The 25973-nt window shown below is 41.1% G+C and overlaps 1 protein-coding gene across 10 annotated transcripts in view; it reads left to right on the forward strand.

The window, feature by feature from the left end:
- ABLIM1 (actin binding LIM protein 1) overlaps nucleotides 1-25973 on the forward strand; it is a 202737-nt gene that overhangs the window by 141251 nt on the left and 35513 nt on the right. For 7 of the 10 annotated variants that reach the window (XM_054071490.1, XM_054071488.1, XM_054071486.1 and 4 more), the window contains exons 7-12: nucleotides 8782-8869; nucleotides 13773-13831; nucleotides 16311-16373; nucleotides 18424-18471; nucleotides 22576-22653; nucleotides 25476-25631. In XM_054071490.1, coding sequence (XP_053927465.1) covers nucleotides 8782-8869; nucleotides 13773-13831; nucleotides 16311-16373; nucleotides 18424-18471; nucleotides 22576-22653; nucleotides 25476-25631 — 492 coding nt within the window. The remainder of the gene's footprint in view (nucleotides 1-8781; nucleotides 8870-13772; nucleotides 13832-16310; nucleotides 16374-18423; nucleotides 18472-22575; nucleotides 22654-25475; nucleotides 25632-25973) is intronic. The other 3 variants (XM_054071492.1, XM_054071484.1, XM_054071493.1) reach the window with 3 other exon arrangements.

The following is a 25973-nucleotide window of genomic DNA, read 5'->3' on the forward strand; positions in this document are numbered from 1 at the left end:
TCAGAACGGAGACCAGGCTTTGCTGAATCACATGCCAAAGGTTGCAGAGTTCCTGAAACAGCCTTCTGATAGAATTAAAAAAACCAGTTTTTGCTAGATGAACGAGAAAATCAGCTACGGTTTCTTGGATCTAGTGGTGCACCATGCAGAGGTCCGGCAGGGCTGGGAGTCTGAGAATTTGACTTTTTTTGCTTGGCTCTGCTGCAAGCATTAGTTTGAGCCAAGGTGGGTTGCTTAATCCCCTAAGCTCTCACTCGCTTCATCAGTTAGAAAGAGTTTTGCACTTGCCTGTTTTTTTCAGCTTCCCCTACACGGCAGAGCCCTGTCTCAGGGCTGGAGACTGTTTCGGCAGCAATTCTGGTGCTCATGCAGCACCCAACCTCAGAACATCTCCTGCTGTTGCATTCTGAACCACAAGCGACATCAACAACAGTTCCCTTCTAGCAGCAAAGCCCCTGCTGTTCCAAGACAGCTCTCAGTAAACTGATTTAACTCTATTGGATGTTTTTCCACTGTAACCTTAGACTCTTGACTCTAATTATTCTGTTGTCTTGACCCAGACCTGTGCTCCCTAGGAGCAGCCTGGTGCATTCTTCTCTCTACGTAAAGCCCATTGGAATGGATTTTAAGGTCAATGGAACTGCTAAAATCATGTTGGTTGACCTTCTCTTTTCAAAATCATAGAGCTTTGGCTGGAAACCAAAGGAAAGCTTATCCTTTGGAAAATTGTACTGCCTTATCCTGAAGACAGCCGAGTGATTGTAAGGCCACAGGTTTTCCCTCTTGCTGCCTGAATTACCTTTATATTTTAGGAACTTCACTGTATTTTGAGGTTAAATTTGTCTAACTTAAGCTTTTTTATGTTGTCATAGTTTTTTCAATGGGATTGAAAAGCTTGTGCTCTTCCCTGCTGTTATCGACTATCCATCTCTGAAACCTCTCTTCAAATACTGGTTTGACTTCAGGCTTACAGCTAAAGACTGGCATTGTTTTGATGGTTCTTCACTCATTTTCTGGCCAACAGCATGCTGTCATCTATAAAAAATAGTGTGGCCAGCAGGAGTAGGGAATTGATCATCACCTTGTGTTCAGCGCTGGTGAGGCCACACCTTGAATACTGTGTTCAGTTTGGGGCCACTCAGTGGATGTCAGGAATGACATTGAGGGACTGGAGCATGTCCAGAGGGGGCAACAAAGCTGGTGAAGGGTCTGGAGCGCAGGGGTTATGGGAAGCGGCTGGGGGAACTGTGATTGTTTCGCGTGGAGATTGAGGAATGTGGGGGAAACCTTATTGCCCTCTATAAATACCTGAAAGATCATTGTAGCGAGGTGGGTGCTGGTCTTTTCTCCCAAGTAATAAGTGATAGGGCAAGAGGAAATGGCCTCAAGTTGTGCCGGGGAGGTTTAGATGGGACTTTAGGAAACATTTCTTTAACAAAAGAGTGGTGAAGCATTGGAAGAGACTGCCCAGGGAAGCTGTGGAGTCACCATCCCTGGAAGTGTTCAAAAAACATGTACGTGTGGCACTTCAGGACGTGGTTTAGTAGGAACGATGGGGTTCAGCTGATGGTTGGACTGGATGATCTTAGAGGTCTTTTCCAACCTTAATGATTGTATGATTCAATTCTGTGTCGTCAACCCATATGATTCAATTCTATGTCGTCAACCCACCTCTCAGTTGCCGTTGTCCCCAACACAGCCCTCAGTCTCACAGGGTCCGGCTTTCTTGATTTGCAGGTATATTATGTTAAACTGTTAAAATATACTTCTTGTTTTTAGATACCAAAGACAAGCGTTGCCTTTGAGTCATCTGCAGATTTACCAGGAAGGGTTTTGTATTCTTATCTTGGCCAGCAGTAGAGATACCTCATGCTGTGGGTAGAAGGAAGTAATCTCTGGAGTATCTGGCTCGGCAGAGCCTCCCCTGCTAACACATCCATCTGTCAGAACTGCCTTAGCTATAGTTTTCTTAAGACTTTTGAGTGCAAATAATTCAAGTCGCCTAATTTGTCAATGTTAACTCATGGAAAAGCCTGTTAAAAAAAAAAATAATCTTGCTCAATAAACAGTATAGATCACAAAAAATAGGTTTTCAGGCATTGTCAAATACAGACCAGAAAGTTACAGCTCCTGATACTCCTACCTGTTCATCTTTCATTTACAGCTCACAAGCAAACTTTGCCTGATCTGAGACTTTTTTTTCCCTGTTATTTTTCTTATGTTTTATTGTCATGCTTTAATAAAGACTCTTATTGTCTTTAAACATATTGCCCACAGTTATTTCTTCGGTAACCTTAGCTTTATTATCAGTTAACTTTATTTCTAAATTAATGACTTAGCCACTGCCTTTTTTTGGGTTTTTTTTTTTTTAGTTAATACTATCCCAGTTCTTATGATTTTTCTGTGCCTCCACATATGGACTATGATAACTTTTTCTTTATATTTTAGAAGACAGAATTTGGGACATTCAGTAGCATGTCTTAAAAATTCCTGGGTTTATCCTTTAATCATAACTTTAAGATCTGTGATTATGTTCACATATATATATATACACATACACGTACAACACTGCTCTTTATTTCTGTCTGCTTATAACTGCAGTCAATTCATGATCAGAATGGAAATAATTGCTAATTTTTGGAATTGCAAATAAGCTTTTTCTGTTGGGATGTGGTCTAGTATTACCTGCCGTCAGATGCAAGACTTTCTGATTTGTGAAATCATTCTGTTGGGGGTTTTTTTGAAGATAAAAAGAAAATTATTAGCTTTTCCTAGCTAAATCTCAGCAAGTTGAAGTCAGCTGTAGTTCTGCTTACTAAGAAAGTTGTATCTGATTAAACTGATAATCTCTCAGTCTTCCAAGGTACTTCACAATGTTCTGAAGGTATCGTTGTGGCACTGCAAATAAAACTTCAGTTAGTGTGATCTGCTGATGCACATCAAGCTCTGTTATCAGGAGTTCAGCCAGAGGGACAGGTCAAGTGAGTAACAGTCACTTCATGCAGAGTTAAAAGGAGAAACATAGTTTTGTTCCACTCTTGAACTCCCATATCACTAATAACTCAGCAGTCCTGTTATCACCTAACGGAAGAAAGCACGAAGTTGACTTGGAAAGCGAGAGATTCCCAGTGTTATGGAAGACTGTGTATCGTACTCATCTGGTGCACAATCCATTCACAAGACTCCACGCTGTCCCTTGACTTGTGCCGAATAACCAGCACTCAGCGGGAAACCCAGGCGAGGGCTTGGCTTTGCTTTCAGCAGGCTGAAGGCTATGGCTGGAATGGCTTTCTTGCCTCGCCTTGATCACTCAACTGTACAGCTCAGCGGACCTACCCAACAATTTTGTAGTCAGTAGAGAGGTTTTATGGGTTGGTTGAAGCAAAGTTATAGTTATGCCAGTATTAGGCTGTCTGAAAAGGCCTTCGGTGCTATGGGGAAGTTACTGTAAAGGAGCTTTGCTGGTTGATTCTGATTCCAAACTAATCCAGCGAGATGAATGTGGCTGTAATCAGGTCCTTTAGTTGAAGTATCTTTTCTTGTCAAAAGTCCATGCTGGACAAAGTGCATACAAGATCAAGGAGTATTTAGTTCTTTAATGCTTTGTGAAGCCTAAAGATTACAAAAGACATAGAAAGTCCACACCTGTACTTATGGACTGGACCCGTTCCAGCATTGTTAGGAAAGGGAGGAGGGATTTGTATCAGGCCTCGCCGAATGCTTGCTGTTGAAATTCAAAATTTAAAAACAATAATGTGTAGTAAACATGGTATAAAATAAAATTGAGTGCTGGTTCTTGCGCTCGTGTGCACCTAATGTAAGAGTAGTGAAGGCATTGAATTCACAGATTTATATTGTGATTAGATTCGAATAAAACTACATAGAAAATCCTGTACAATCACTTACCTCTTCGTTGCAAAGCAGAACATGCACCTGAAGAAAACACAGCACATATTCAATGGTTAGCCTTCCTTTTTTCTTTTTTTTTTTGTGGAATATACGCATTATCTTAATAAAAGCTAGTACACATATTTTCTCTGAATTGTCTCTGGTTAACTGCATGTTCCATCACTGGGATTAGGTTTCTCTGTCCGTGAATGTAACCCAGGATCATGACAGAGATGATGTTGAAATGCTGGCGATAGGTAATAAAGCTGTGTCTGCTATTGCTTTGCTCCTCTGTGCTGCCCAGAGTATTCTAAGCAGCCACTTTGGGTTACTGTGGCTACATCTCTTAGTTGAGCGGAACTACCTTCTTTATAGGATCAACCTCCTGCTGTAGCTGTTAATATATGTTCATAGCTTTAGTCCTGCATGTAGCAAAAGGTGGATTCACCCCTTGAAGACAGAATGAATGGTTCCCATAAAGACCATAGCTCGTAGTTAATTATTTTGGTTGTGTGTGCAACTTGCTCAACGCTGGATGTTGCAGGAAAGTGAGAAGGCAGAGCTGACAGTACAGTCACAAGTGACTGCTACGATCTTACTAAAGTCCAGTTGATATTCAGCTGCCATGTGGACTGTTTCTTCATGCCAGCAGAGCAGTTGCACAACTAGGGATTTAGTCTGGATCGTTGCTCACGTCTTTGCTATAAGGAAAAATTGTATTTCATGCTATAAGAAGCTTATGATCCTTGCTAGAAGGAGAAGTTATATCCAATTTTAGATTGAATATGAGGAAAAATGTCTTCACTGAAAGGGTTGTTAAGCATTGGGACAGGTTGAGGTGAAGGTATTTAAAATACAGGTAGATGTGGCACTTTGAGGTGTGGTTTAGCGGTGACATGGCAGTGTTAGGTTAATCATTGGACTCAATAATCTTAAAGGTTTTTTCCAGCCTAAACAATTCTTTGATTCTATGCCAAGCAGCTAGTAATTACGTCGCTAGTAGCAGCAATAATGGGTACAACAAAATTGGTTTGTGATGGAATTAACCCTAAAAAGTTACGAAGTGTATTATAGTCTGTTAAGTAGTACATTAACGTGACATTGACAGTCACTGTTGGGATGCTAAGAAGTATTTTTGTATAAAAATCAGAAACTGGGCATGAATTAAAGGTGCGAGTGTTCATAGCAGCAGGACAGCTGCAGTCTTGGCTTATCCAAGGCAGCACAGCAAGCGATGGAAGGCTCTGAGGGTCTTCCATGGTTCTTGCATGCATGTTGTCATTCAGATTTACAGTCACAGCCTCACGCTCCATTTCCCACTTCCCCCTGGTGCGGTGTCTTGTGTTTTGCCGCCCCGTCAGCCTGGGAACTGCCAGTGTGAGCTCTGCTTCCCACTGCTCCATCCTGTCTCGAGTTGAAGCGGCAGCGACTGTGCTGAGAGCTGTTTCGATTGAGATGTTGTGACAGTAGCACTAGAAACAGCTTTAGAAGGTCCTAGGTTTGAAGATACATCTCAAACAAGGATTTGTCAGGCCAGAATATTTTCAGTGTTTAAATTGTATTGCACTTTCCTTCCTTCGGTTGTAGCAGAGAAAATGACAGTGTATTCTGAAGTTTTCAATCAAAGAAGCTGCACTTTTATTTTTGTATCTGAGCACAGATGCTTAGAGTGACTTGCTAAACAGATAAGAGCCTGGGAAACATGAGTGGACAGTTTGGGTCAGGATGTTATTGGAGGCAAATTTTGGTCTTCGTAGTGTTTGTGCTGTTCCAGCCGCTCGTGAGATCACAGAAGCCTGCAGAGAAGGAAACAATGGAATTTGATGTTCTATCTAACATCAAACAGGGTTGAAGGTTCTGTGACCTCTGCAAGTAATTAAAATAAAGCTTCACTGGAAAGCGGTAGGCTACTGCCACGGTTCCTGTTTCACAATTCACAGCATTCCTTACGGGTTTTAAAAGACGAGTCTGAGTTATTTGTGCTTCTCCGTAGTCCTTAAGAGACTTAAGAAATCAGGTCTTCTCCTCAGAGTCACAGAACTAAATATTTGATGAGGTTTGTCCCTCGAATGGGGCCATTACACCTAACCATAAAAAATTTAAGGAAAAATGGAAGAAAAAAAAAAAAAAAAGCAGGCTTTTACTATTAAATGTGCTCCTTCAGCTACATAGCAGCTTTTGCAGTATTTAAATAGCGTTAGAAACATAAAGCTTTCCACGTGTTTAATCGCTGTTTGTCAGGTGCCCACTAAGATATCTTTGAATGGAGAGTGAGTGCAGCTGTGCAAATGTAACGCAACAAATATGCACTTAATTGTGTCCTTTGGCCGGCAGAAAATGTCTGTTAGTAATTAGTTCTTCCTCTACCAGACCCTCTGGCATGTGAGCTCTCCTAGTGGGATTCTTGTTATTGTTCTCTCTGGCTCTTGTTCACTGTTGTTCTGGGAGGAAGGACAGAACTGACGGCATGAGTAATAGGAAATCTTAAGCTCTCACGTTCACCAAAGAGGAAAACATTTATTTAATCAGGATAGAGCTCTACAAGCACTCAGAGAATAAAAGTTCGTCTGGCGGGAAGCTGGGACAGAGGGGATGGATTCAGAAAATACAGTCCTTGGCTTTTGAAGTAGTTACCGTGGGGTTAAAGCCGTATGTGTGCTCAGCGCAGGTATTTCTCATGCTGGGTTTGTGGAGCAGGTTGTATCGGCTTGTGTGCAGCTGTGTTTGTAGCTCCTGGGTTGGAATCATTCTTGCCATACCCAGCTGAGTTGTTGCTACCGTCAGGGTGCAAAGTGCTGCTTGAGAAGTCCTTGTGGAGCAACACTAACTGTAGAGGACTTCTGGATGTAAATGAGGTCTTAGCATAGCGAGAAGGCAGATGGTTTTAACCCTCTTGCACCTTGGCTGAAGAATATTCAGGGCAAGTATGCATTGAATTAATGTTCCTTGTTACTGCCAACAAGACTGAGATGTAAATTTTACAGTCCACAGCACAGTAGCACAGGATTACGGAAAGCTGCACATTTGATGTACTGAATTTGATGTTTAGCAGCCTGAGAGCTGGGCAAGAGCGGTTGTCGAAGAAGTGTGGATGTTTCATCCCCTTGTAGATCCGAAAGGTTTTCCTAATACATTGTAAATAAATGATTTTTAGCAGCCAGTCTTTTCAGATGATTGCAGCAAGCCAGGCATAGCAAGGTTAGGCTGAATTAGATGAGTTACAGATTGTTTTCCAGTGTGTATCCACTGAAGAAAGGCTTCCACTCTTGAGTTGTAGAAACATCACTGTGGTGAAAAACTCATGAAACTGGTTTGGAAGTGTTCAACAACGGCAGCAGCTTTCTTAAGCAGCTGCATAGTTATGCCAAAGCAATATTCTTCAGTTGGATGAGACAGGCAGAGCCCAGAAAAGATTCCTCGTTTATTATTTCAAAACTATTTTTTAGTTATTGTCTTCCTGTTTGGAGAAGATCCTTTCTGGCAGGGGTTCAGCCTTCATAGGATTTTTTTAGATCTCATTAACAGAGTGTGGTTCCCAGGACATCAGATTTGCCATCACCAAATATATCTGAATATATCCAAGTCAAATATATCTGAAATCCCTTGTGACAGGCAGCTCTGTGGGCCTCACTGTGCTGAAGAGCTTGAGGAATGCTCAAAAGTTGGGATTCTTTTTGTACCGAACACAGATAAAATTGCCGTTCTTCTGTTTGTGCAATATTGTTTGCATGGAGCAGAAAGTGTAGAAAAAGATGTGGGCATCTACTGAGTGCTGAACTGTCTGAATTGGAGATCTGGCTTGGAATCTTGTTCAGTGTTCACAGCCCTGAGCTGCATATATATATATGTATATACATAGGTATATGTGTATATATGTACGTGTCTGTTCTTTGCACATCTGCCTTCAGGATCAGAATAGCTGTGGAGTGATGCCAGCATTACATTTCAGATTCATTCAGAGTTTCTTCATTTTCTTTTCCTTAAGTTCCAGTCTTGAATGGAACTGATGGGATGCCTCAGAGGTTAAATAATTGCTAGAGAGAGTCAGAGACAAGAGAACAGCCAATAATGAAAATGCTAGGAAGAGGATGAGCTTTAACTGTGTTTTTCCTTCTCAGTTCAATATTGGTTTTGTTGCTGCAAGTCAAGTGTCAATTCTGTGTTTCCTCCCTCATTAGCTTTTTTCCTGTATAGGCATATTTTGTAGTGACTTTTCATTCTGCCTTTTACCAAAGCCTCTTTTTTTGCCCCATAGTTCTAAATCTTCTGCGCAAAAAATACTAAATCACTTTATTCTCCCATTTTGGTGGATGTTGCGCTCTAAGAAGCAGGAGTCAGTGATAAAGGCAATATCGAAGTTAGAGAGGTGCAGTGTTTTTGCAACTGTAGAGTGAGTGTATGGCTAAACTAACAGCACACTGAGTCCTCTTCTCTGGTCTTGTATTGCTGAAATTCCTGGACAGGATTGTTCTTAGTGATAATGAAAGATCAATAATCATGTCCACAAACACCATTGTCTCTGTGAATAGCTACCTTTCCTGATCTTTCCTAAAATTAACCCTAGGTACCACACTGCTAAGGCAGGAAAAGTGAGAACACTAAAATTACATGGTGCAGCTTTACCTGTAGAAGGGCTGGATGGTGGAGCTGGTTGTTTGGTTGTTGTCAAGTACTTTTAATCCATATACTACTTCATCTTATAGAAATGCTTCTAAATTCTAAGCGTTTATAATCAATGTCAAATGTGATCCAAAAACATGTTGTTATTCATGTCAATAGATGTAAGGAAAGGTTGAATATAGTGATGTTACAGTCTCAAGTATAATGAAATACAAAATGCATTCAATGATTCAATTGCACTATCACTCATTTCCCTTTATTGTTTTTGTTCAGGCAGGTGACAAGCATTATCATCCAAGCTGTGCACGATGCAGCAGATGCAACCAAATGTTCACGGAAGGAGAAGAAATGTATCTGCAAGGTAAGGAGGTCTCCATTCCAAAACAAAAAAAAATCAGACTGTAATTTTTCTGTCACAGACCTCTGGAGTTTATAAACCATCTCCGTGAGATATGGGCAAGGAGAACACCAGCCATCCCATCTTCATTGTAAAGTTATCATAATTTTTCACTTGAAACCCTTTCACCCTCGTAGGGGGTCATAATGGCTTTGCAGTGGCTCTACACCCGACCAGAGGCAGACTGTATTTTCAAAAGCTGTGTAGCTAAAATTAAGTTTATTAGGCTGCCTCTGAATTTGGCATCTCACGGATAGCTCAGCACACTGGCTGGTACGAGATACCGGATAGAGTTAGTTTCCCCTGAATGCTTCTAATTGCTTTCTGTGCTCTTCTGGACCATGTTCCAAAATGTAAAAGGCAATGGAAAAACTTCCAGAGGCTGCTGTTTTGAATCATGTAGATCTCATTGCCTGTGCCCACTGAGAGCTTGTCTCCTCCAGTTCTTAATCACATTTGCTTGTCTTGCCTATTTGCCTCTTATCTGGTGACGTCTTTCTTTTTATTCCCATTTATTTTTGTGTCTTTCTACAGTTATTTCTTTCTTGTATTTTCATTTTCATCTCCTCTTTCTTACTAACAGTCTTACACTCTCAGGTATTGCCCAGCATGGTTTTTTTTCATGATCACAGAATCACAGAATCACCAGGTTGGAAAGGACCCATTGGATCATCGAGTCCAACCATTCCTAACACTCCCTAAACCATGTCCCTAAGCACTTCATCCACCCGTTCCTTAAACACCTCCAGGGAAGGCGACTCGACCACCTCCCTGGGCAGCTGTTCCAGTGCCCGATGACTCTTTCTGTGAAGAATTTTTTTCTGATATCCAACCTGAACCTCCCCTGACGGAGCTTCAGGCCATTCCCTCTTGTCCTGTCCCCTGTCACTTGGATCACTTGTCACTTTTTTATATGATCCTTTCATATAAAAAAGAAAGTGCTCTTCTTTTTGACTGAAGTGTATCCTTGATGTGAATTCTACCCACTCTTCCCCAAAGTAGCACTAACTATTAAGCTATAGTTATTTTTATTACTTGCTGTAGTATTAGTTAATGTTGAATGAAAGATGTATAATAAACATTTACACAAGCCAGAAATGAAAGTGAAAAAGGCAGATAGGTATTAGGATTTTGTATATTGTACTTAGGCTGGAAAAGTTGCTTGATATACCCAAGAGGACTGTAAAAGGGTAAAAAGGAAATGATGAAAGTGTGGTGGCAGTCGTCTCTTGAAATCCTGAGGAGAGATTCCTTCTGGAGGAATTCCAAAATAAGATAATATTGCTAAGGAATTCCTTTGAAGCTACCTTGTGTTATTTTATAGTTTGTCCTCCTTTGCAGTCCTTCTCTTTCATCTCTCACTGACCTTATATCTTAGTCATCTTATTCCAGCTGCGCGCAGAACTGGATCTCAAATTGTGTGGCAGCTTTGCATTGCGAGAGGAAGGAGAGGCTGAAAGATGGCTGTGGAGGAATTACCGCTTTCTGGTGGCAAAGTGGAAAGACTAATTTGAAAGCAGCAGTTATAGCGTTTGACAGCTGGTCGTCTTCTTAGTTTCCTTATGCCATAGTATGATAAAATACAGACAGAGTTTAAGGTGAGCATCAGTTCATCCTTTGCTGTTATTAACAACAGCCGTTTGCAGCCAATCTAGCTGAGAGTGAGTGTTTGTGTTGATTGGGCAGGCCATGGGGCAAATTTCTCCAGTTCCAAACAAGACAGAAGGCATTGCTTCTACTTAAACAAGGCTATAGTTTGCCCTGGCAGAGTTCAGGTGGTATGAAGGAGGAGTGGAGAGATACCTGGCTCCTTAATCTGCCGTCATTCTCCTCTTGGCTGTATCTCCCTTTCTGTGGTTGTGAATTAATGTTCTTCGTGCTCACTCTGTCTCAGCGCAGGAGTAGCCCAAGTTGCAGTGCTTTATTGTTCACAAACTGTTTTCTGACTAAATAATGTTATTGCTGAGCGTGCTCCAGACTGTCCCGCCAAAGCGCTTTTTGCTGAATTCAGCAGGCTTGTAAGTGTAAGGGACCTAAAAGCATTTCCTGTGCAAAGCTCTCAGCTGAAATGTATATCCTGACTCCCTCCAAATCATTTACGCTGGAGTGCAGAGTAACAGCATTCCACGCATTTCTCTGAAGTAACGATTCTAACATCACAACACTAAAGCTAGAACCAAAATTGCGTTTTTGATAGAATATATGAAAATAGGCAGCTACCATCATACCTTTAATTGTCCTCTCCACAGAACGTGAAAACACTTTGTTGGTATTGCTTTGTCTATTAGAGGAGCCCGGCAGTTTTGTGGTAGCTACTTGTATTAGAAATGTGTGGGAAACCTGCAAAAGGAAAATATGGGAGAACAAGCTGTCGCTTTTGGGGCATTCTATGCTAAGGATGGTTTGACAAATGCCAGCAAAAATACTCTGGTTTTGCCCTGCTCCCTCACAGGAAAATGAAAAGGAAGCAGCATCACAAACCTTTTCTTTCCCATTGACTTCCTAGTCCTACATTACTAGATGGACTGCCCCAGAAGACTGTTGCTGAGCTAGGGTGTTGCTTAGCATTTAGAGGGATGCTTTGCTTGGTTCTCACACAGGCTTTCAGCCTTATTGAGTGTGCAAATAATAGTCCAGGTTACTGATTTTCAGAGAGCTGTATATTGAAACAACGGTACGTGCAAAATAAAAAGCTGGATAAATGAACATGTTGGTTGGTGTCTGCCACGTGAGCAAACAAACATATGTTATAAGTGGAAATAACCACAATTTGCTGAACTGTTTCCCATAGGAAAAAAAAAAAATAAGAGTATCAAAGCAGCTTGAGAATCTGCTCCAAGTATTTCAGATTAGATTGACATGTATGGATGAGTAAAACCTACAAGTTGTAGGTCACTCAGAGTTCAAGACCATGAAAAATATTTACATTTAAAAATCTTAAGCTTGCTCTATCTGATTTGGGTTTTTAAATTTCAGGCATTTCAAACCTCTTATCACTTTGTGAAAGAAAACTCAAGAGTCTCAGCAAAGTTTCACCATGAGAATGGCGTCCAGACTCTCTAGCATTCCTTGTTCACTTTCATCAGCTCCAGAGTCTCCTGAGATGTCCCTAAAATTGTGCTAGTTTGTGCTGAATACTGCCCAAAAATGCAGTGATGGCATTTTCTTTGGTTGTGGGGACAGTTTAATAGAAGAGAAACCGAGGTATGGAGGAACAGAGAGAATTTTTCTCAGGGTCACACAGCAAACTGATGGCTGAATTTGAGACTTGAACCTAAGCCTTCCGAGTCTTAGTTCATCAGCCTTGGAATGTGAACTCCCTTCCTCCTGAGTGCTTGGATCTGTCTGACCTGCTCAGCAAACGCGCGGGGCAGGCTTCTCTCCCGATCTCGCGGGCTCTGTGGGGTCCTGGCTCTGGGGCTGCTGTTTGTTTACAGAGAAGGCTGTTGGTACTCTTCTCCCCGGTGTTTGATTATCTCCTTGTGCCAAATGCACAGTTTCTTCTTCCTCGGCTCAGACCCCTGATCCAGAGTCACAGTGGTCGCTCCAATCTCCTGATGATGGTTATATAGTCTGCTGCTGGGAAGTGAAATCGTTCCTGCTGGTCTTTACTTCTGTACCAAGCCATGTAAGGGCTTATTAGAACAAAATTTCCAGGGGCCGTGACCCATACCTCTCCTGGGATCTGAGGGTGGGGTTTCCTCTGACTGCACTTGAGCTAAGAGTCGCCAGCAGGAGACCTGGACTTCACTCTGTTTGGCTTCTTTGTGGTCAGAGTAAAGAGATGATGTGCCCCCATGCAGTCAGGCAAGGCCCTGTGTTATCTTTGTGGTGACTGGAATGAAGTTTGAATTTGACTGCAGCCGTAATCGGTGTTAAAAATCAGCATTAGCTTCTGCTTCGTTTCACCTTGGCTCATCCATGCCAGCAGCGACCACAGTTTGCGCTGTTCCAAAGGAGAACTGAGATGGGATGGGGGTGCTCCTTGCCCCTGACACTGCTCAGCCCTTGAGGACAGCCAAATATTTCTATTTTTACTGCGTAAGAAATAATCCCATATTTTGGGATGCAAACACCTTGCATTTCTTAGTAGGATGCGTAGCTGGAATATGCCATGTAGAAATGCCAGCGCAACACATGCCCCTGAGCATGTAGAGCAAAGGGTTAGAAATGACGTGTGGCGAGCGTGGTACACTGGGATCTGGGAAGAGGCTCTTTCACACGCTGCTTTGTACCACCGGCATCATCCTGGCCTCTCTGGCTCAGTGCTGTGGGTGGGATACAGCCCTGCCTGTGCTGCGTTGTGAATTTTTGAATTCTACTTTTCCTGTTGCATTTTGCATAATTGCAGGGAAGAGGTGATCTGAGTAACGCTTCACAGTAGCTCAATATGACACCTCGTGCTTAAGGAAGTCAGAGGACTTTCGCAGTATTAAGAGACTCACAATTAGAACTTCTTTTTCACGTGTGGTGCAGTACATAAGGGGAGAACAGAGCAGGTGACCATGAAGCAGTTCCGTCGCTCTTACCCTCCATCCTGCCCAGGGGAACCCTCTGTCTTTCGGTTCCTCCAGCTGGTGCTCGCCGACTCCCTTCGTGCTCGAGGCTGTTTGAGTTTTAATTAAGAATGTGGACAAGGTGCTTTGACAGCCTCGGGAAGAAACTGCTGTAGATGGGCCAAAGATTTAAATATTGTTTCTTTCACTCATATTTCTCATGAGCTAGAACTGAATGTGAATTGCTTGCATGGTTCATACCGTTTCACTGTTTGATGCATTGAAGGGGTTCTCTTCAATAACTGACTTGTCGTGACCAGAGGTCATCTACTTTGCTCTCAATAAAGAAGTTGGGTTTTTTCCTCCCTCAGGTTCCACTGTCTGGCATCCCGACTGTAAGCAATCCACTAAGACTGAAGACAAGCTGCGGGTAAGCTGAATTCATGGCAATGACACACCAGATGTTTTACACATACCATAACTGAATGTTGTTTTTAAAAGAGTGACTTTGTCCGTGTTTTTTTCACATAGCTCTCACTACTCTGGCAGAATAAACAGTGGAGGCACTTCAGAGGTATTGCTCTGATTTTTAGGCTCACCGCCTTCCCATAGCTGTCTCGGTGCACTGCCTTTAAAATAGTATCATATATTGACGTGTAGACATGGCAAAGTCTGTAAGACACTTCATTTCATATCTCAATTATTGTGAAAGAGACTCCTGAGGAGAAAATGTGAACAGGGCAAATGCTACAATATATTTTAGCATTTTTGCATGTGTGTATAATTGCTCTGTTATTATCCTGTGTTCTGCAGGGTTATTTACAGCGTTTAGACAATATGGACTCTTGTTCCTTTGTTATCCAAATACGACCCAGCTTACAGAGACCCAAATGTGAATGCCAAGGAGAGTTGCAGTTACCTTTTGGAGTTACCTCAGCGTATCCAGACAAAATTTCTGAATCAAATCCTTGATGGCAATAATGCTGCACTGATAAATGCTGGAGTATGGCTTTTCGCATGCACCAGGCAATTCTAAGCCTGCATTCCTTGATTTATCTTCTGGGCAATTTACTCTTTTTGATGTCTCAGTCTGGATATGAATATTAGAGACTGTATATGAATAAAATGTCTTTCAGACAAGGAAATTAAGAGGTAGGAAGAAATTTTTTGATGTTAGGGTGGTGAGGCACTAGCACAGGTTGCCCAGAGAAGTTGTGGCTGCCCCGTCTCTGGTTCAAGGCCAGGTTGGATGGGGCTTGAAGCCCCTGATCCAGTGGAAGATATCCCTGCCCATGGCAGGGGGTGGAACTGGATGGGCTTTAAGGTCTCTTCTGACCCAAACGATTCTATGATTCTGTGTACGGGCATGGAGGTATGTAGGATATCCTGTGGATTTTGCTCTACGTGTGGCTGATTCACAGGAAGCCACGTCCTTTAGAATTTATTTAGGAGCACTGATCTGTAAAACATCCCCTGCAAAGAAGTTACTATGATTGTAGGTAATGAGTAGATAAATTTTTCCTGTGCAGAGTTCATGTTTGTCTAGGCTGTACTGACAATACAGAAGTATAATTGGCCCTTGATGAGCGTGGGGTCTAGCACTGCCAAATGTCACTGTCATACCATCCAGCATTTGCATTGTTCTGCCCTGACTTTCCATAGGAAAATGGAAAACTACGCCAGACTGGATTTTCTTCTTCATGTAGCAATTTGAATGTAAGACAGTGGTTTGGCTCTGCTTAAGCATCAGAATGCTTGTGCTTTGTAGTGGATTGTTGGGATAAGATGCCTCCCTTTCACTTTGACGCAAGAGTCTTATCAAAGCACTCTTGACTACACTGTGGCCATTATGAACCTTCTCCAGCTGACCTTATAAATCGGTTGGCTTTTTTCAATTCCCCATGGAAACAGCCAAATCCTTTTCATATATTTTCCTTTTTGCCATCATACATATCAGTTTTCTTCCCCCTCAGTTAATTTTAATTGAAGCGAGTAAAGTAAATTCATCCACCTGCAGGAGTTTAAGTGAGTTCTTGCAGGAGAATGAAGTGAAAGAATGGATATTAAGGGAATATCTGAGAAATGGTATGGCTATCTACACTGGTGCAAAGACAGACACCTTCTTTTAGAATGTGTCTTGAGTTCACTTCAATAACTTTGACACACATTTCACTCTGCTGACTCAAACGAAGGCAGCAGCAAACAGGTAAGTGCAGAAACAAACGAAACCAGGGGAACTGTGCACTGTTCGAATGTGTCACCACCGAATTAGGAACTGTACTTTGACTCTCAGTTTCTTATGACATACGTTTAGACCTGATGTGAGAATCAGAATCGTTTGTGAGTTGACAAACATATGGTACAGCCACTTTCAGAGTTAGGTCTGGGTTTTCTGGTGGTTCTGCAAAAAGCCAATGTCGTGGACTGTTTGCTCTTCTGGGTTTCTTTTCTCTGTAGAGCAAAACAAAACAAAAAGCCCTTTTGTCATTGAGGTCACTATAGAATTTTTCTCTCAGTAACCGAAGCAAGTTCTGTTTTCTGTCAGTAACTGAATTGTGATAGAAACTAATCAGCGTTCTCGCTGGTCAAGATCTGAGAGGAAGTTCATAAAAACAATGGCTGCTTTAGATCCCCCCACACTGGATATTTTGGGAAGATTACAAGGCCAAAACAAGCAGAAAATAAAGCAACCATATGGGTGTTAGGAAAATACACATCGCTTAGGGGCTTTCTTACAACTGTCTGGCTGTTCACGACACTGCAGGGATCAGTAACACAGATATTATAATGCACAGATTATTGTCTAGCAATTAGATATTAGTAACTTGATTGAATAAAGAGCATAACTGCTGAGGTGGAGAAACTGCTTTCCTTTTCACTCTTTTTTTCCCTTTTGTGTTTCATGACAGCATTCCTCATCTGAGTTCTTTTATCCAAAGAGTCTGGTTCTGCGCAGGCCACGCTCTGCAGAGGTTTGCTGTTGTGTTTTCATAGTGTTGATAATGGTCTTCTTTACTGAGAAGATTCTTCATTATTGTCATTCACTGCGCTTGCTACTACTTCTGCCACACAGCTTTCCTGCTATCACTTGCCACCCTGGGCACTGACGCTGTATTTTGCATCATGTGGTGCGGTGTTGTTTGTTAATTCTCACAGTTTTTATTTTGTTTAATGAAACACTTAAAAATATTTCTTTTCTTAAATTCGAATGCGTTTTGGGGGGGGGGCTGTAGTATTGTTCTTCCAGCGTAACAGAACGTTTTTCTTCCAAAACAAAAAAATTGGAGTGCAAATATGAAAATGGTGAAAAAGATCTTACTTTAAAGCACGGTTAGAAAGAAATAGTTTTTCATGAACAATGGCTCGTGCATTTTAGAAACAAAAATATCTTCAGTTAAATAAGTTCTTTTTTTATGTATATTGACCAACTACATATGAGTACTTTAATTAAGAAAATATTTACAAGATTCCAAGTTTTGTTGGTTTTTTGTGTGCTGCCTGAGAACATTTGCTCTGTAGTCTGGGGCACGTCCACGTCTAAATTTGGAAGTCCTTCCTGTCGTTTGCTTGTGGACTTCCTACTTGCAGAATTCCTTGACTTTGCTTTATACCTGCGAACACCACCCATTTCCATTTCTTCTCCTTCAGAATGGACAAGTATGAACTTAGTACAAGTGAGTGGTGGGTTGACAGGCTGATAAGAGTCCACTTACGATGCTTCAATGCATTAACCACTCTTGAATGCCGTTCTCTGTTAGCTACAGAAATACGTATCAAGAAAATTTAGCTATAAAGATGTGTTATCAATGCTCTAAGGAGTGCAATGTATGTGTGGTCCAAGGCTTTATGGAATCAAACACTGGAGTCTGAGAACAACAAACTGCAGGAGCATTTCACTCATCTTTAGCCCAGTGTAGTGACTTTTGGCAGTCAGCTTGGCACACACAAGTCTGAGTTTCCAGTGTTGAAATCCAGGAGCTGTAAGATTGAAAAATAAATCCTATCCAATGTATTAGAAAAATATGCAAGATGAAATAGGAGCAGCTTGTGTCAAAATCAAGGTATGTTCTCTTTCTTGCTTTGTAGACTGTGTAGGATACAAGTAGCTTGGGGTCAGATGAATATTCTCTTGTGTGAATTTGGCCAATATTAAATTCTATTTATATGCTGATTATACAAAGCATATATGACTTGAAGTGTTCTTCTGCAAAATAGACACATAGATATTGTCATCATTGGTGTTGCTGTAAAGATGGGCCAAAGGCTTGAATCTACCTGAACATCGTAGGGTGAAAACCCGTGAATTGTCTGAGAAGTTTTCTGTAGAATTCATCATATTCTAATCTTCCCACTTCATTTTCTTCTACTTTTCACTTAACTTGGTGAAGGCTATGTTTGCATGAATAGTCTTGTAAAAAAAATTGTTTGGTATCGACATACCTTCAATGATTATGTGCTGAAAATTCATTCTTCTGTCTGACCATTGTGTCTAGAAGGGAAAGAAAATTGGTTGTAACCTATTAATATGTGTGTCTGTGTGAATTTGAACTAAGCCTGTTCATAGTTTTATCTTGATGCATACATAGTGTAGACTTTAAGGCAGAAATAACAAATGCATGCATTTGAAGGAAGCAGGCTTGTAAGGAGCAGAGTACAATTGAACTTGCAGACAGGCACAATGGATGATAGAACACTGAAGGTGCTTTGTTGGTCTTGTACACAGCCACTGAAAAATACTGAAATCCACAGGAAGCCTATGCTTTAGCGACCGTTAAGTCCTAAATAACTGTAAAACCTTGCAGATGATGAAGCAGGTAGTCAGAGTGACAAGTGTTGTACTAGAAAAGGTAAATCCCTTCCTCTCGCAAAGTTGTGTTTGCCTAGTAGAATAAATTACATCCTAATCTTCTAGTAGTTTATTTATAAATATGCTTCATTTAAAGTAGCTTCTTAAGTGTCGAGAATTAGTTTAAGCTATAGTGTTACATGTTATTAAGTGAAAACATATTCATTCTTCTGCAGCTATTATCACCGCCTTGCATAATGAACTCTATCAAAAAATTAAGGCAGGTACTGTAAAAAATGCTGATGATGCCTTTGTTAAACAACAGTGCATCCGTTTGGCCAGATGTTCTTGGGATCCGTTTTGATCTGGTTGCCTGCACTTGTAGGTTTTTATAGAGCATGATTCTGAACATCTGTACTTGAGAAAGGCAGAGCCACCACATCGCAGCAGCATCTGGATGATGTGAATGGCTCTCGTGTGGGTTTGTTTTTTTAAAGAAGTTATTTTTTTAGATAATGTGCCGTGCATGATGACATGAGAAATGGAGGTAAATGCATATGAACAGCTTAAGCTTCGCAATCTAATATTAAAATAACAAGTTAATGAGTTTGGAGCGTATGCATGGATGGTATAATATTTGAGCATTGAAACTCACAGCAAATCTAATGGAAAAAGCATGACAGTTGGTTTTACTCCTGCCAGTCTGCAAAGGAAGTTGGTAAGGAACTCCTGCGCTGAAGACAAATGCATGGAACGAAGAACAAAAACATAAGAATAAGAAGTCTGTGATAAAGTGGGAAATACTGATTCGTCTTGCAGTTATGTTAGATGCTTTGTGATCTGGTTCTTTCCTTTGGCTCCTTTAATAACATGCATGAATTTCTATTGGTTTTTTTCTTAGACTTTATCTGGTACAGACATCCCGTATTGATATATTTACTACTGTTACATCCATATGAATGGAAGAGGAAAGAAAAAGAGAGATGACGTTTTTACTGTCATGAAATGCAGAGAAAGGCCATGCACCACAAGAAAAGAAAAAAAGATTAGTTGTAGTTCTTAGAAATTTGCTTTAACTTTCTCTGCACAAAGATAAAAGCTCTGTTTGAATCCTTCAAGAACAAGAACAATCGTATAAAAAGTGTTCCAGACCTGTTTGTAGAAGTAGTTAAGGCAGCTTAACTTACTTGCTTTGCTGCCAGGAGTGTAGAACAAATGTCACGGGACAATTGTGATGGAGGGAAATACCTCTAAATTAATGTGTTCGTATTAAAGGATGTTTCCTGTAATTTCTTTACCTATCTTCTTCCAACAATGTGTGAAAGAGATGCTTACATTCTATCTCCACTGAAGGCTTAAGGTTGAATCAGGGATAGCCACTAATCCTGTTTCACCTGTGGTCTGATCAGCTCTCTTCTAAGGCGGAATTTGTACCCCATTGCAGTTCCATCAATAGAGAATCCGATTGCCGGTGTGTCTCTTACCATCTGCTTAAGACATAAAGTTACAATCGTGGTACACGAGGTCGGAGATCCTCAAATGCTAACGAAGATGTAATGTACGATCTAATAAAAGCCGTGACCTGTCAGGAGCTATTGTAGGTTTCTTAGGAAAGCAGCCAATCATAGCAACCGAAAGTATTCCAGAGGAACAGCTTATATCAAGGAATCTTTAGTGTATGTTTGTTGAGGCAAGCAGCACAAATGCTTTTAAGTGCAATGCAATTGTCTTTAGGGAAAAGTGCAAAGCTGTGAAGGATTCCAGACCATATGGGAAGCTATCTGCAATAGAAACAGCCTGTGTAATTAAAAACAAGAAACAGGGCAAACTGAGATGGGAAGGTTGAGAGCAGATGCAGAAGTACTCTTTTTCATGCAGTGTCTTCAGGGGTTTGTTGTAAACTTCAGCAAGATACAGGACTGGCAGTGAACGCAGGAGCTGCAGAGTTCCAGGTCTGTTTGGACTAAGCTCCTCCGGAGAGGAACAGTGTGTGCTCAGGCAGGCAGTCGGTGGCAGGATGCGATCCTGCCCAGGCAGTGTGGAGCTTTGCGATGCGTGGAAGATAAAATTGATGTGCACAGGAAGAATTACAGAAAATAGAAAACTGGTTTTAAAGGGTGTCATATCTGGCCCATGGCCATGTTAATGGGATGGTAGCAAGGAATGTGGAGCAGAAGCACAGTTGGGAAATAAAGAACAAGCGCTACAACTTGCCACTCCATCTGACAACTGCTCCTATACCACAGGGTTAAGAGCACCTGCTAACGCTGGTGATAAATACAACTATCACTGAAGTGATAAATACAAATTAATTTTCCTCGCTGAAAAAGCTTTTAGCAGTGACTCTAAGAGATGAGACTAAAGAGATCGACTGAGGGCTGAGAATTTCTTGTTTTCTGAAGTTATTATAAAAGATCCAGAGTGAAGAGCAAACCAGAGGGCCTGCCAAGTAGGAAGAGGCTGTAGCTGCCTCTTAATGCTTTTTTTCTTACAACGGGGAGAATCGAGCAGACTGAACTCTTAAAGTATGTCTGCTGAAAGCCAAGGGTGACAGAGACACCCCTAACAGTACCTCAACTACTTAATACTGTTCCCTATGTTGTAATGAAAACAATTGTTTTCCATGGCAACTGCAGCAACACGTTACATGTGCCTCCACTCAAACAGACAGTGGCATGAAATGGCAGAATGGAAGGGGGAATAAAGTGTTTCCCAACAAGAGCCAGATTCTCCAGCTCAATTCTTGTAACGTATCCATGAAACAAGTGGTTGTTGTTGTTTTTTTCGCTTTGATCGCATTATGGGAGGAGCTTAAGGGCAGCTGAGAATTGCCTGTTCCCTTTTGGGATGTAGGAATTTACAGCTACAGAGAGAAAAGGAAAGAAACACACAAAGATCCAGCGGAGAAAGTGTTCTCAGACATGCTCTGGAGAGTATTTGTGACTATCTTGGTCTATGGCCACGTCTGCTCTCTGTTTGATCTGAATCTTCACGTTTTTTGGTGAAAAATGTTCAAAGCCTTTTATTCCTCTGCTCCTCCCTGAATACGGTGATTTCATTTCCCCAAATGGAGTCAGAGAAAGCCTGCTGGATGGTCCACGACCAGTCTTCAGCATTTTTTATACAGATGTTTCCAATAGCTTCCCTGGCTATGAAATAAAAGGTGGAAAAGCTCTGAGGTCTGTTGAAGGATCCGTTCAGGAAATGTACTCTGAGAGATAAGAAAGGTCCAGTAGCCTTGTTGTGTTCACTCCAGATATTTCCTAAGAAAAATCAGCAAGCCAGGCTGTCAAGCATTATTTCTCTTCAGCGTGGGCCTGAAGGTGCCTTAGTTCAATGTCACAAGTTGACGAGGTAAGGACTATTTACCAATATTTAATTTTCAGTGATTTTGAAGTGTCCCCCTTCACTAGTATCATTAGAGTCGTGTGCTGGTGCATTGCTTTGTGATGGGATTTGGTTCTTTGCAATCAATTAGGGAGCAAAAATTGGTTATGGTTTCTTAAGTGGAAGTGGGGTACCGTTGACTACCTTTGCGTGTCTGCTGCATGGCAAGTTTAGGAGTAACCGCTGCAATAGCCTGGGTGACTTTTGATCCAGTAGATGGTTCTCAGGATCCCCAATCTCTCTGACAAGTTATTTTGTCTCTTCTCACAAAACTTCACCCAGGGAATTAGTGTCTGTTAAGTACTGATGAAGTGTGCGACAATCTGCTAAATGTGTTACGGGTGTGGCTGTTCTCATGAACTTTAGTCTGCAGGTTATAAACACCAAAACTTTTGCAGTATGGGGAATCATGAAATTGCAACCAAGAACTTAGCTTTCATGTTACGTCTAGATAGCGCTGCAGATGTAGGGAACAGCTCCAAGCCAAGGATTTCTGGCCCTTTCTACTTAGAAGGGCTGAATTCGGTTCTCTATTCATAATGGAAATCCAGTGATTGAACAACTGGAAAGTGGTAACGTGTGTGCTGTGCTCCTCCAAACAGTTTTGTCTGCTGAACTGCTGATACCTCTAGCTATTTGTGAACTAACGTTTTGATTCAATGGCCAGCGGGACTATCCTGGACTGTACTTTGTATGGCTCCTTGCAGTGTCTCTGGCAGATGTTGTTTAGTTTTGTTCATTATTGTTGTCAGTCTTTTATATGGTCTGATTTAGAAAACCTCTCCCCTCTCACAGCACTCCTTCCCCTACCAAAAAAAACCAACCAAAAAGCCCACCTCCCTCACGAGAATGTGCAGATTGCCAGAATGCTTGCATTTGTGTTGACAGTTTTTCCTAAATTCAGTTAATTTCAAGATGTATGCAGATTTCTTCAGTTAAAACCAAACTTACCGATGTCAGTGGCCTCAGGTTGCTCTGATAAGTTGCTTTTTGTTTTTCAGCCTACAAGAACATCATCAGAAAGCATTTATTCCAGACCAGGTTCCAGTATACCTGGCTCTCCAGGCCACACTATCTATGTAAGTATTCCTTCTGACAAAGAAGCTGCTGAACCCTTGCTTGCACGTGAAGTACTCGATGCGGAATTAACTTACACTGATCCCAGGGGCTTCATTCTAGTAGTTAAATTGCTAACATTCTTGTCACAACAGATGTAGTTTTTGTAACTACAGAATTTCAAGAGCAGGATAGGTTTTCTCCAGGTCACATTTCCCTTGAAAAGATGCAGTAAATCTCTTCAAGTCACTTGGTGATGGGAAGAGGGACAGAAGGCAGACAGGTTGTTTGGCTTTGTTAGGGGTTGTGTGAGGAGATCTGTGCACCTCAATATGCAATTCTTTGGAGGTCTCCTGTCAGCAGTTGTAGGTAGGAGGGTCAGCCTGGCTGATATATCTTCCATTCCAGAAGTCATATCTTTTCGTTGTGGAAGGAAAGGTGTTTTTCACTTAAGAACAAAAATTACATTTAACATCCTTCTTTTACTAAACAATGCTGAAAATGCAAAGCTATTGATAAGCCATTTTATTTGTGTTACCTGAGATGTAGAGTTTAATATGATTCCTTCAGTAATCAAACCTCCTCTTTCATTATTTTCGAGGATCCCTTTCACTTCTTGGCCTCATTATTGGTAACTTTTGAGCCCTTAAGGTCTTAGAAATTAAAAGTGGAAATAAGATAGCAGAAGGTAGGGCCAAAATTTTCAAAGGACTAACGTTCTTCTCCTCTTTTCACACCACTTTTTCAGGCATTTCAGTATTGGAAATGTCAGTGCCATTTTTTGTTTAATTTTGCAGAGAAATCCATAGGTTCAAAAAACGTCATCTTTTGTGGCTGTACTTGTCTGGTTCTAAGGAGGAAGAATATCAAATGCACTTAAGAGAATAACAGAACAACTCAGCCGTCACAAACTTGCTCTATTTCCATGCATTTAACCTACACTTCCAAAACCTCACATCGATTTAAGAGTCCTGTTCCTTGAAAGTCTGTAGAACTTTTGTCCTCATATAAAACATGCTCTCAGATAACCTGGATAAAACCCAAGGCAGAAGTGGGAGATAATAGGTAAAGAAGACAATCATGGAAAGGCAAGTTAGTGAGAGAGTCTCTTATGAAGGGAGCAAAGATGAATGTATGCTGGAAAGGAGAGCAGACTAGAGGGCAAGCTTTATTTTCTGTTACCTATGCATAACCCTGAATCACTGATTTTGTAGATAACCTTAAAATGATATAGGTGACAATACAGCGTGAGAGAGAAATTTATCAGTTCAGTGTATAACAGTGCATAAAATTTCACAAAACGACAAATCTCAAGTCCTGAATTTGAGTTAATGCTAATTCTTCAGTGCATTACACTGAAGCAACAACAACTAAAATTAGCTGATGTGTTGAAAGTGTTATGGCTGCAGATATCAACACATGGAACGTGTCCTGGAGAACAGGCATTCTGCTGGTAAAATCAGCTTCATAAGATGGAGCTCATGAAATTTGCTGCACAGTCTGCGGGGCAACACCGTGGCCCAAACCAGGGTCTACAAAAATATCTGTGGTAATTTATATTGGGTTAAGAATATCCAGACATATTTGCAGCTCATTAACGTACTGTGGTAAGAATATTACAGAAATAGCACATGTTAGTGTACCTGTGTATTTTAAGGGTTAAACTGGCTTAAGGTGTTTTGTTATATCTGGTGAGGTACTAAGCAGATTTGAGGGTATTTTTAGAAAGTTAATTTCTTAACTATTTTAAACCTTACTTCTCTATCAGAAAATGTTTTATACTGTTTCTAATTAATGGCATTGCTTAATAACCACCAAGATCAGTGGTTGTTAGGACAGCTTGGGAAGGCAAATGTGCTTTAACCCAATAATACTAGATGCTACTGGTCAAGAAGAACAGAATTGAACATGAGTAGAAACAGATCAGCCTTGTATCCTTGTGAGACCTACTATGAACAAATAAAATACCGAGTAGAGGAGTTGAAAGCCAATTTGAATATTCTCTTTCAGTTTTAGTCATCAAATATATTTCTGTAAGATGGGTAACGATGCATTGATGATTTCTTTTTAAGTCTTCTTTTAAGAAAGGAAAGATAGCTATCTAAATTCTATGTCAGGCCTCTTTCTAACTTCTTCTAATAGGTGCAGCTGTCTTTGGAACTGATTTCCTAATTCCAATTTTTAACTAGTTGAGAGCTCCTTACAGTTTTAATAGAAAAAATAGTCAATGTTAGTACTAAGCAGTTAGTAAGCAACATATGCCTTAGGAAGAAGCTAGGGTATAGGTTGAGTGATGAATGCAATATAATCATTTCGTTTGAGAGTTTGGATACCCAGTCCTGATAAATAGTCCTGTTTGCCTTTTTATTTTGTTGTAAGAAGTTGTATTTCCTCTTGTGTGCACATTTATAAGCTGAATTTCTGTCTATGGTGTTCTGCATGGAATCCTCTCGTAATCCCTGTAATCTGCAATCTAAACTGATGTTATCACACGTTTTACATATTGGGAAAACAAGAGCAGAAAGGTGAAAATACTTGCCTGAGGCCACAAAATGAGCCATTTTTAAAGCTGACGTTTCCAGCTCGGTACTGAGGATAGGAGACTTTTCTGTGAGATCTATACATGCCATGTTCTTTCTTTCCTAAACTGAGAAAACACTGTGTGCTTTTGCAGAGGAGGCTTGCTGGAGAAGACCGAGGAGCAATCCCTTGGCATGTAGAGTGCCAAAAAGGGCTTTCCATAGCAACAGTGTGACAACAAATACACAGAAATCATAAATTGTGTATAACAGAAATTACCAGTGCATTTGTGTGAGTTAATTTATCTTCTGTCTTTGACCTTCAGGCAAAAGTAGACAATGAAATCCTTGATTACAAGGATTTAGCAGCCATTCCCAAAGTCAAGGCCATTTATGACATTGAACGTCCAGACCTAATTACTTATGAGCCATTCTACACTTCCGCCTACGAGGACAGACAGGAGAGACAGAGTCTTGGAGAGGTAATGAACCGACAAGCAACTCATTCTGCTCTAAGCTTCATTCAAAGCCTGCTTCGCTTCTATCCTCTTTTGAAACAGTTTCCAATTGACATTCCTAGAGGTTGCTGCTGCTGTTCACAGTGCTTTTTGTCTGTTTGATCTGGGTTTAATGGGAACATGCCTCATGCGCGAAACTCCGCAATTAAACGCACAACTAAACACTTACATTAACACCAGCCGCTGGCAGGGGGGAGGCTTGGAGGCTGTTTGTGCATTCTCGTGACTCACGTGGATATCCTACTCCTTGGGTATAGCAAAGTCCAGAAAGGGAGGCAAAAGCCAACCTGGTTTTGTGCTCTGGAG

Source organism: Cuculus canorus, chromosome 7, assembly GCF_017976375.1.
Source record: "Cuculus canorus isolate bCucCan1 chromosome 7, bCucCan1.pri, whole genome shotgun sequence".
NCBI lineage: Eukaryota > Metazoa > Chordata > Aves > Cuculiformes > Cuculidae > Cuculus > Cuculus canorus.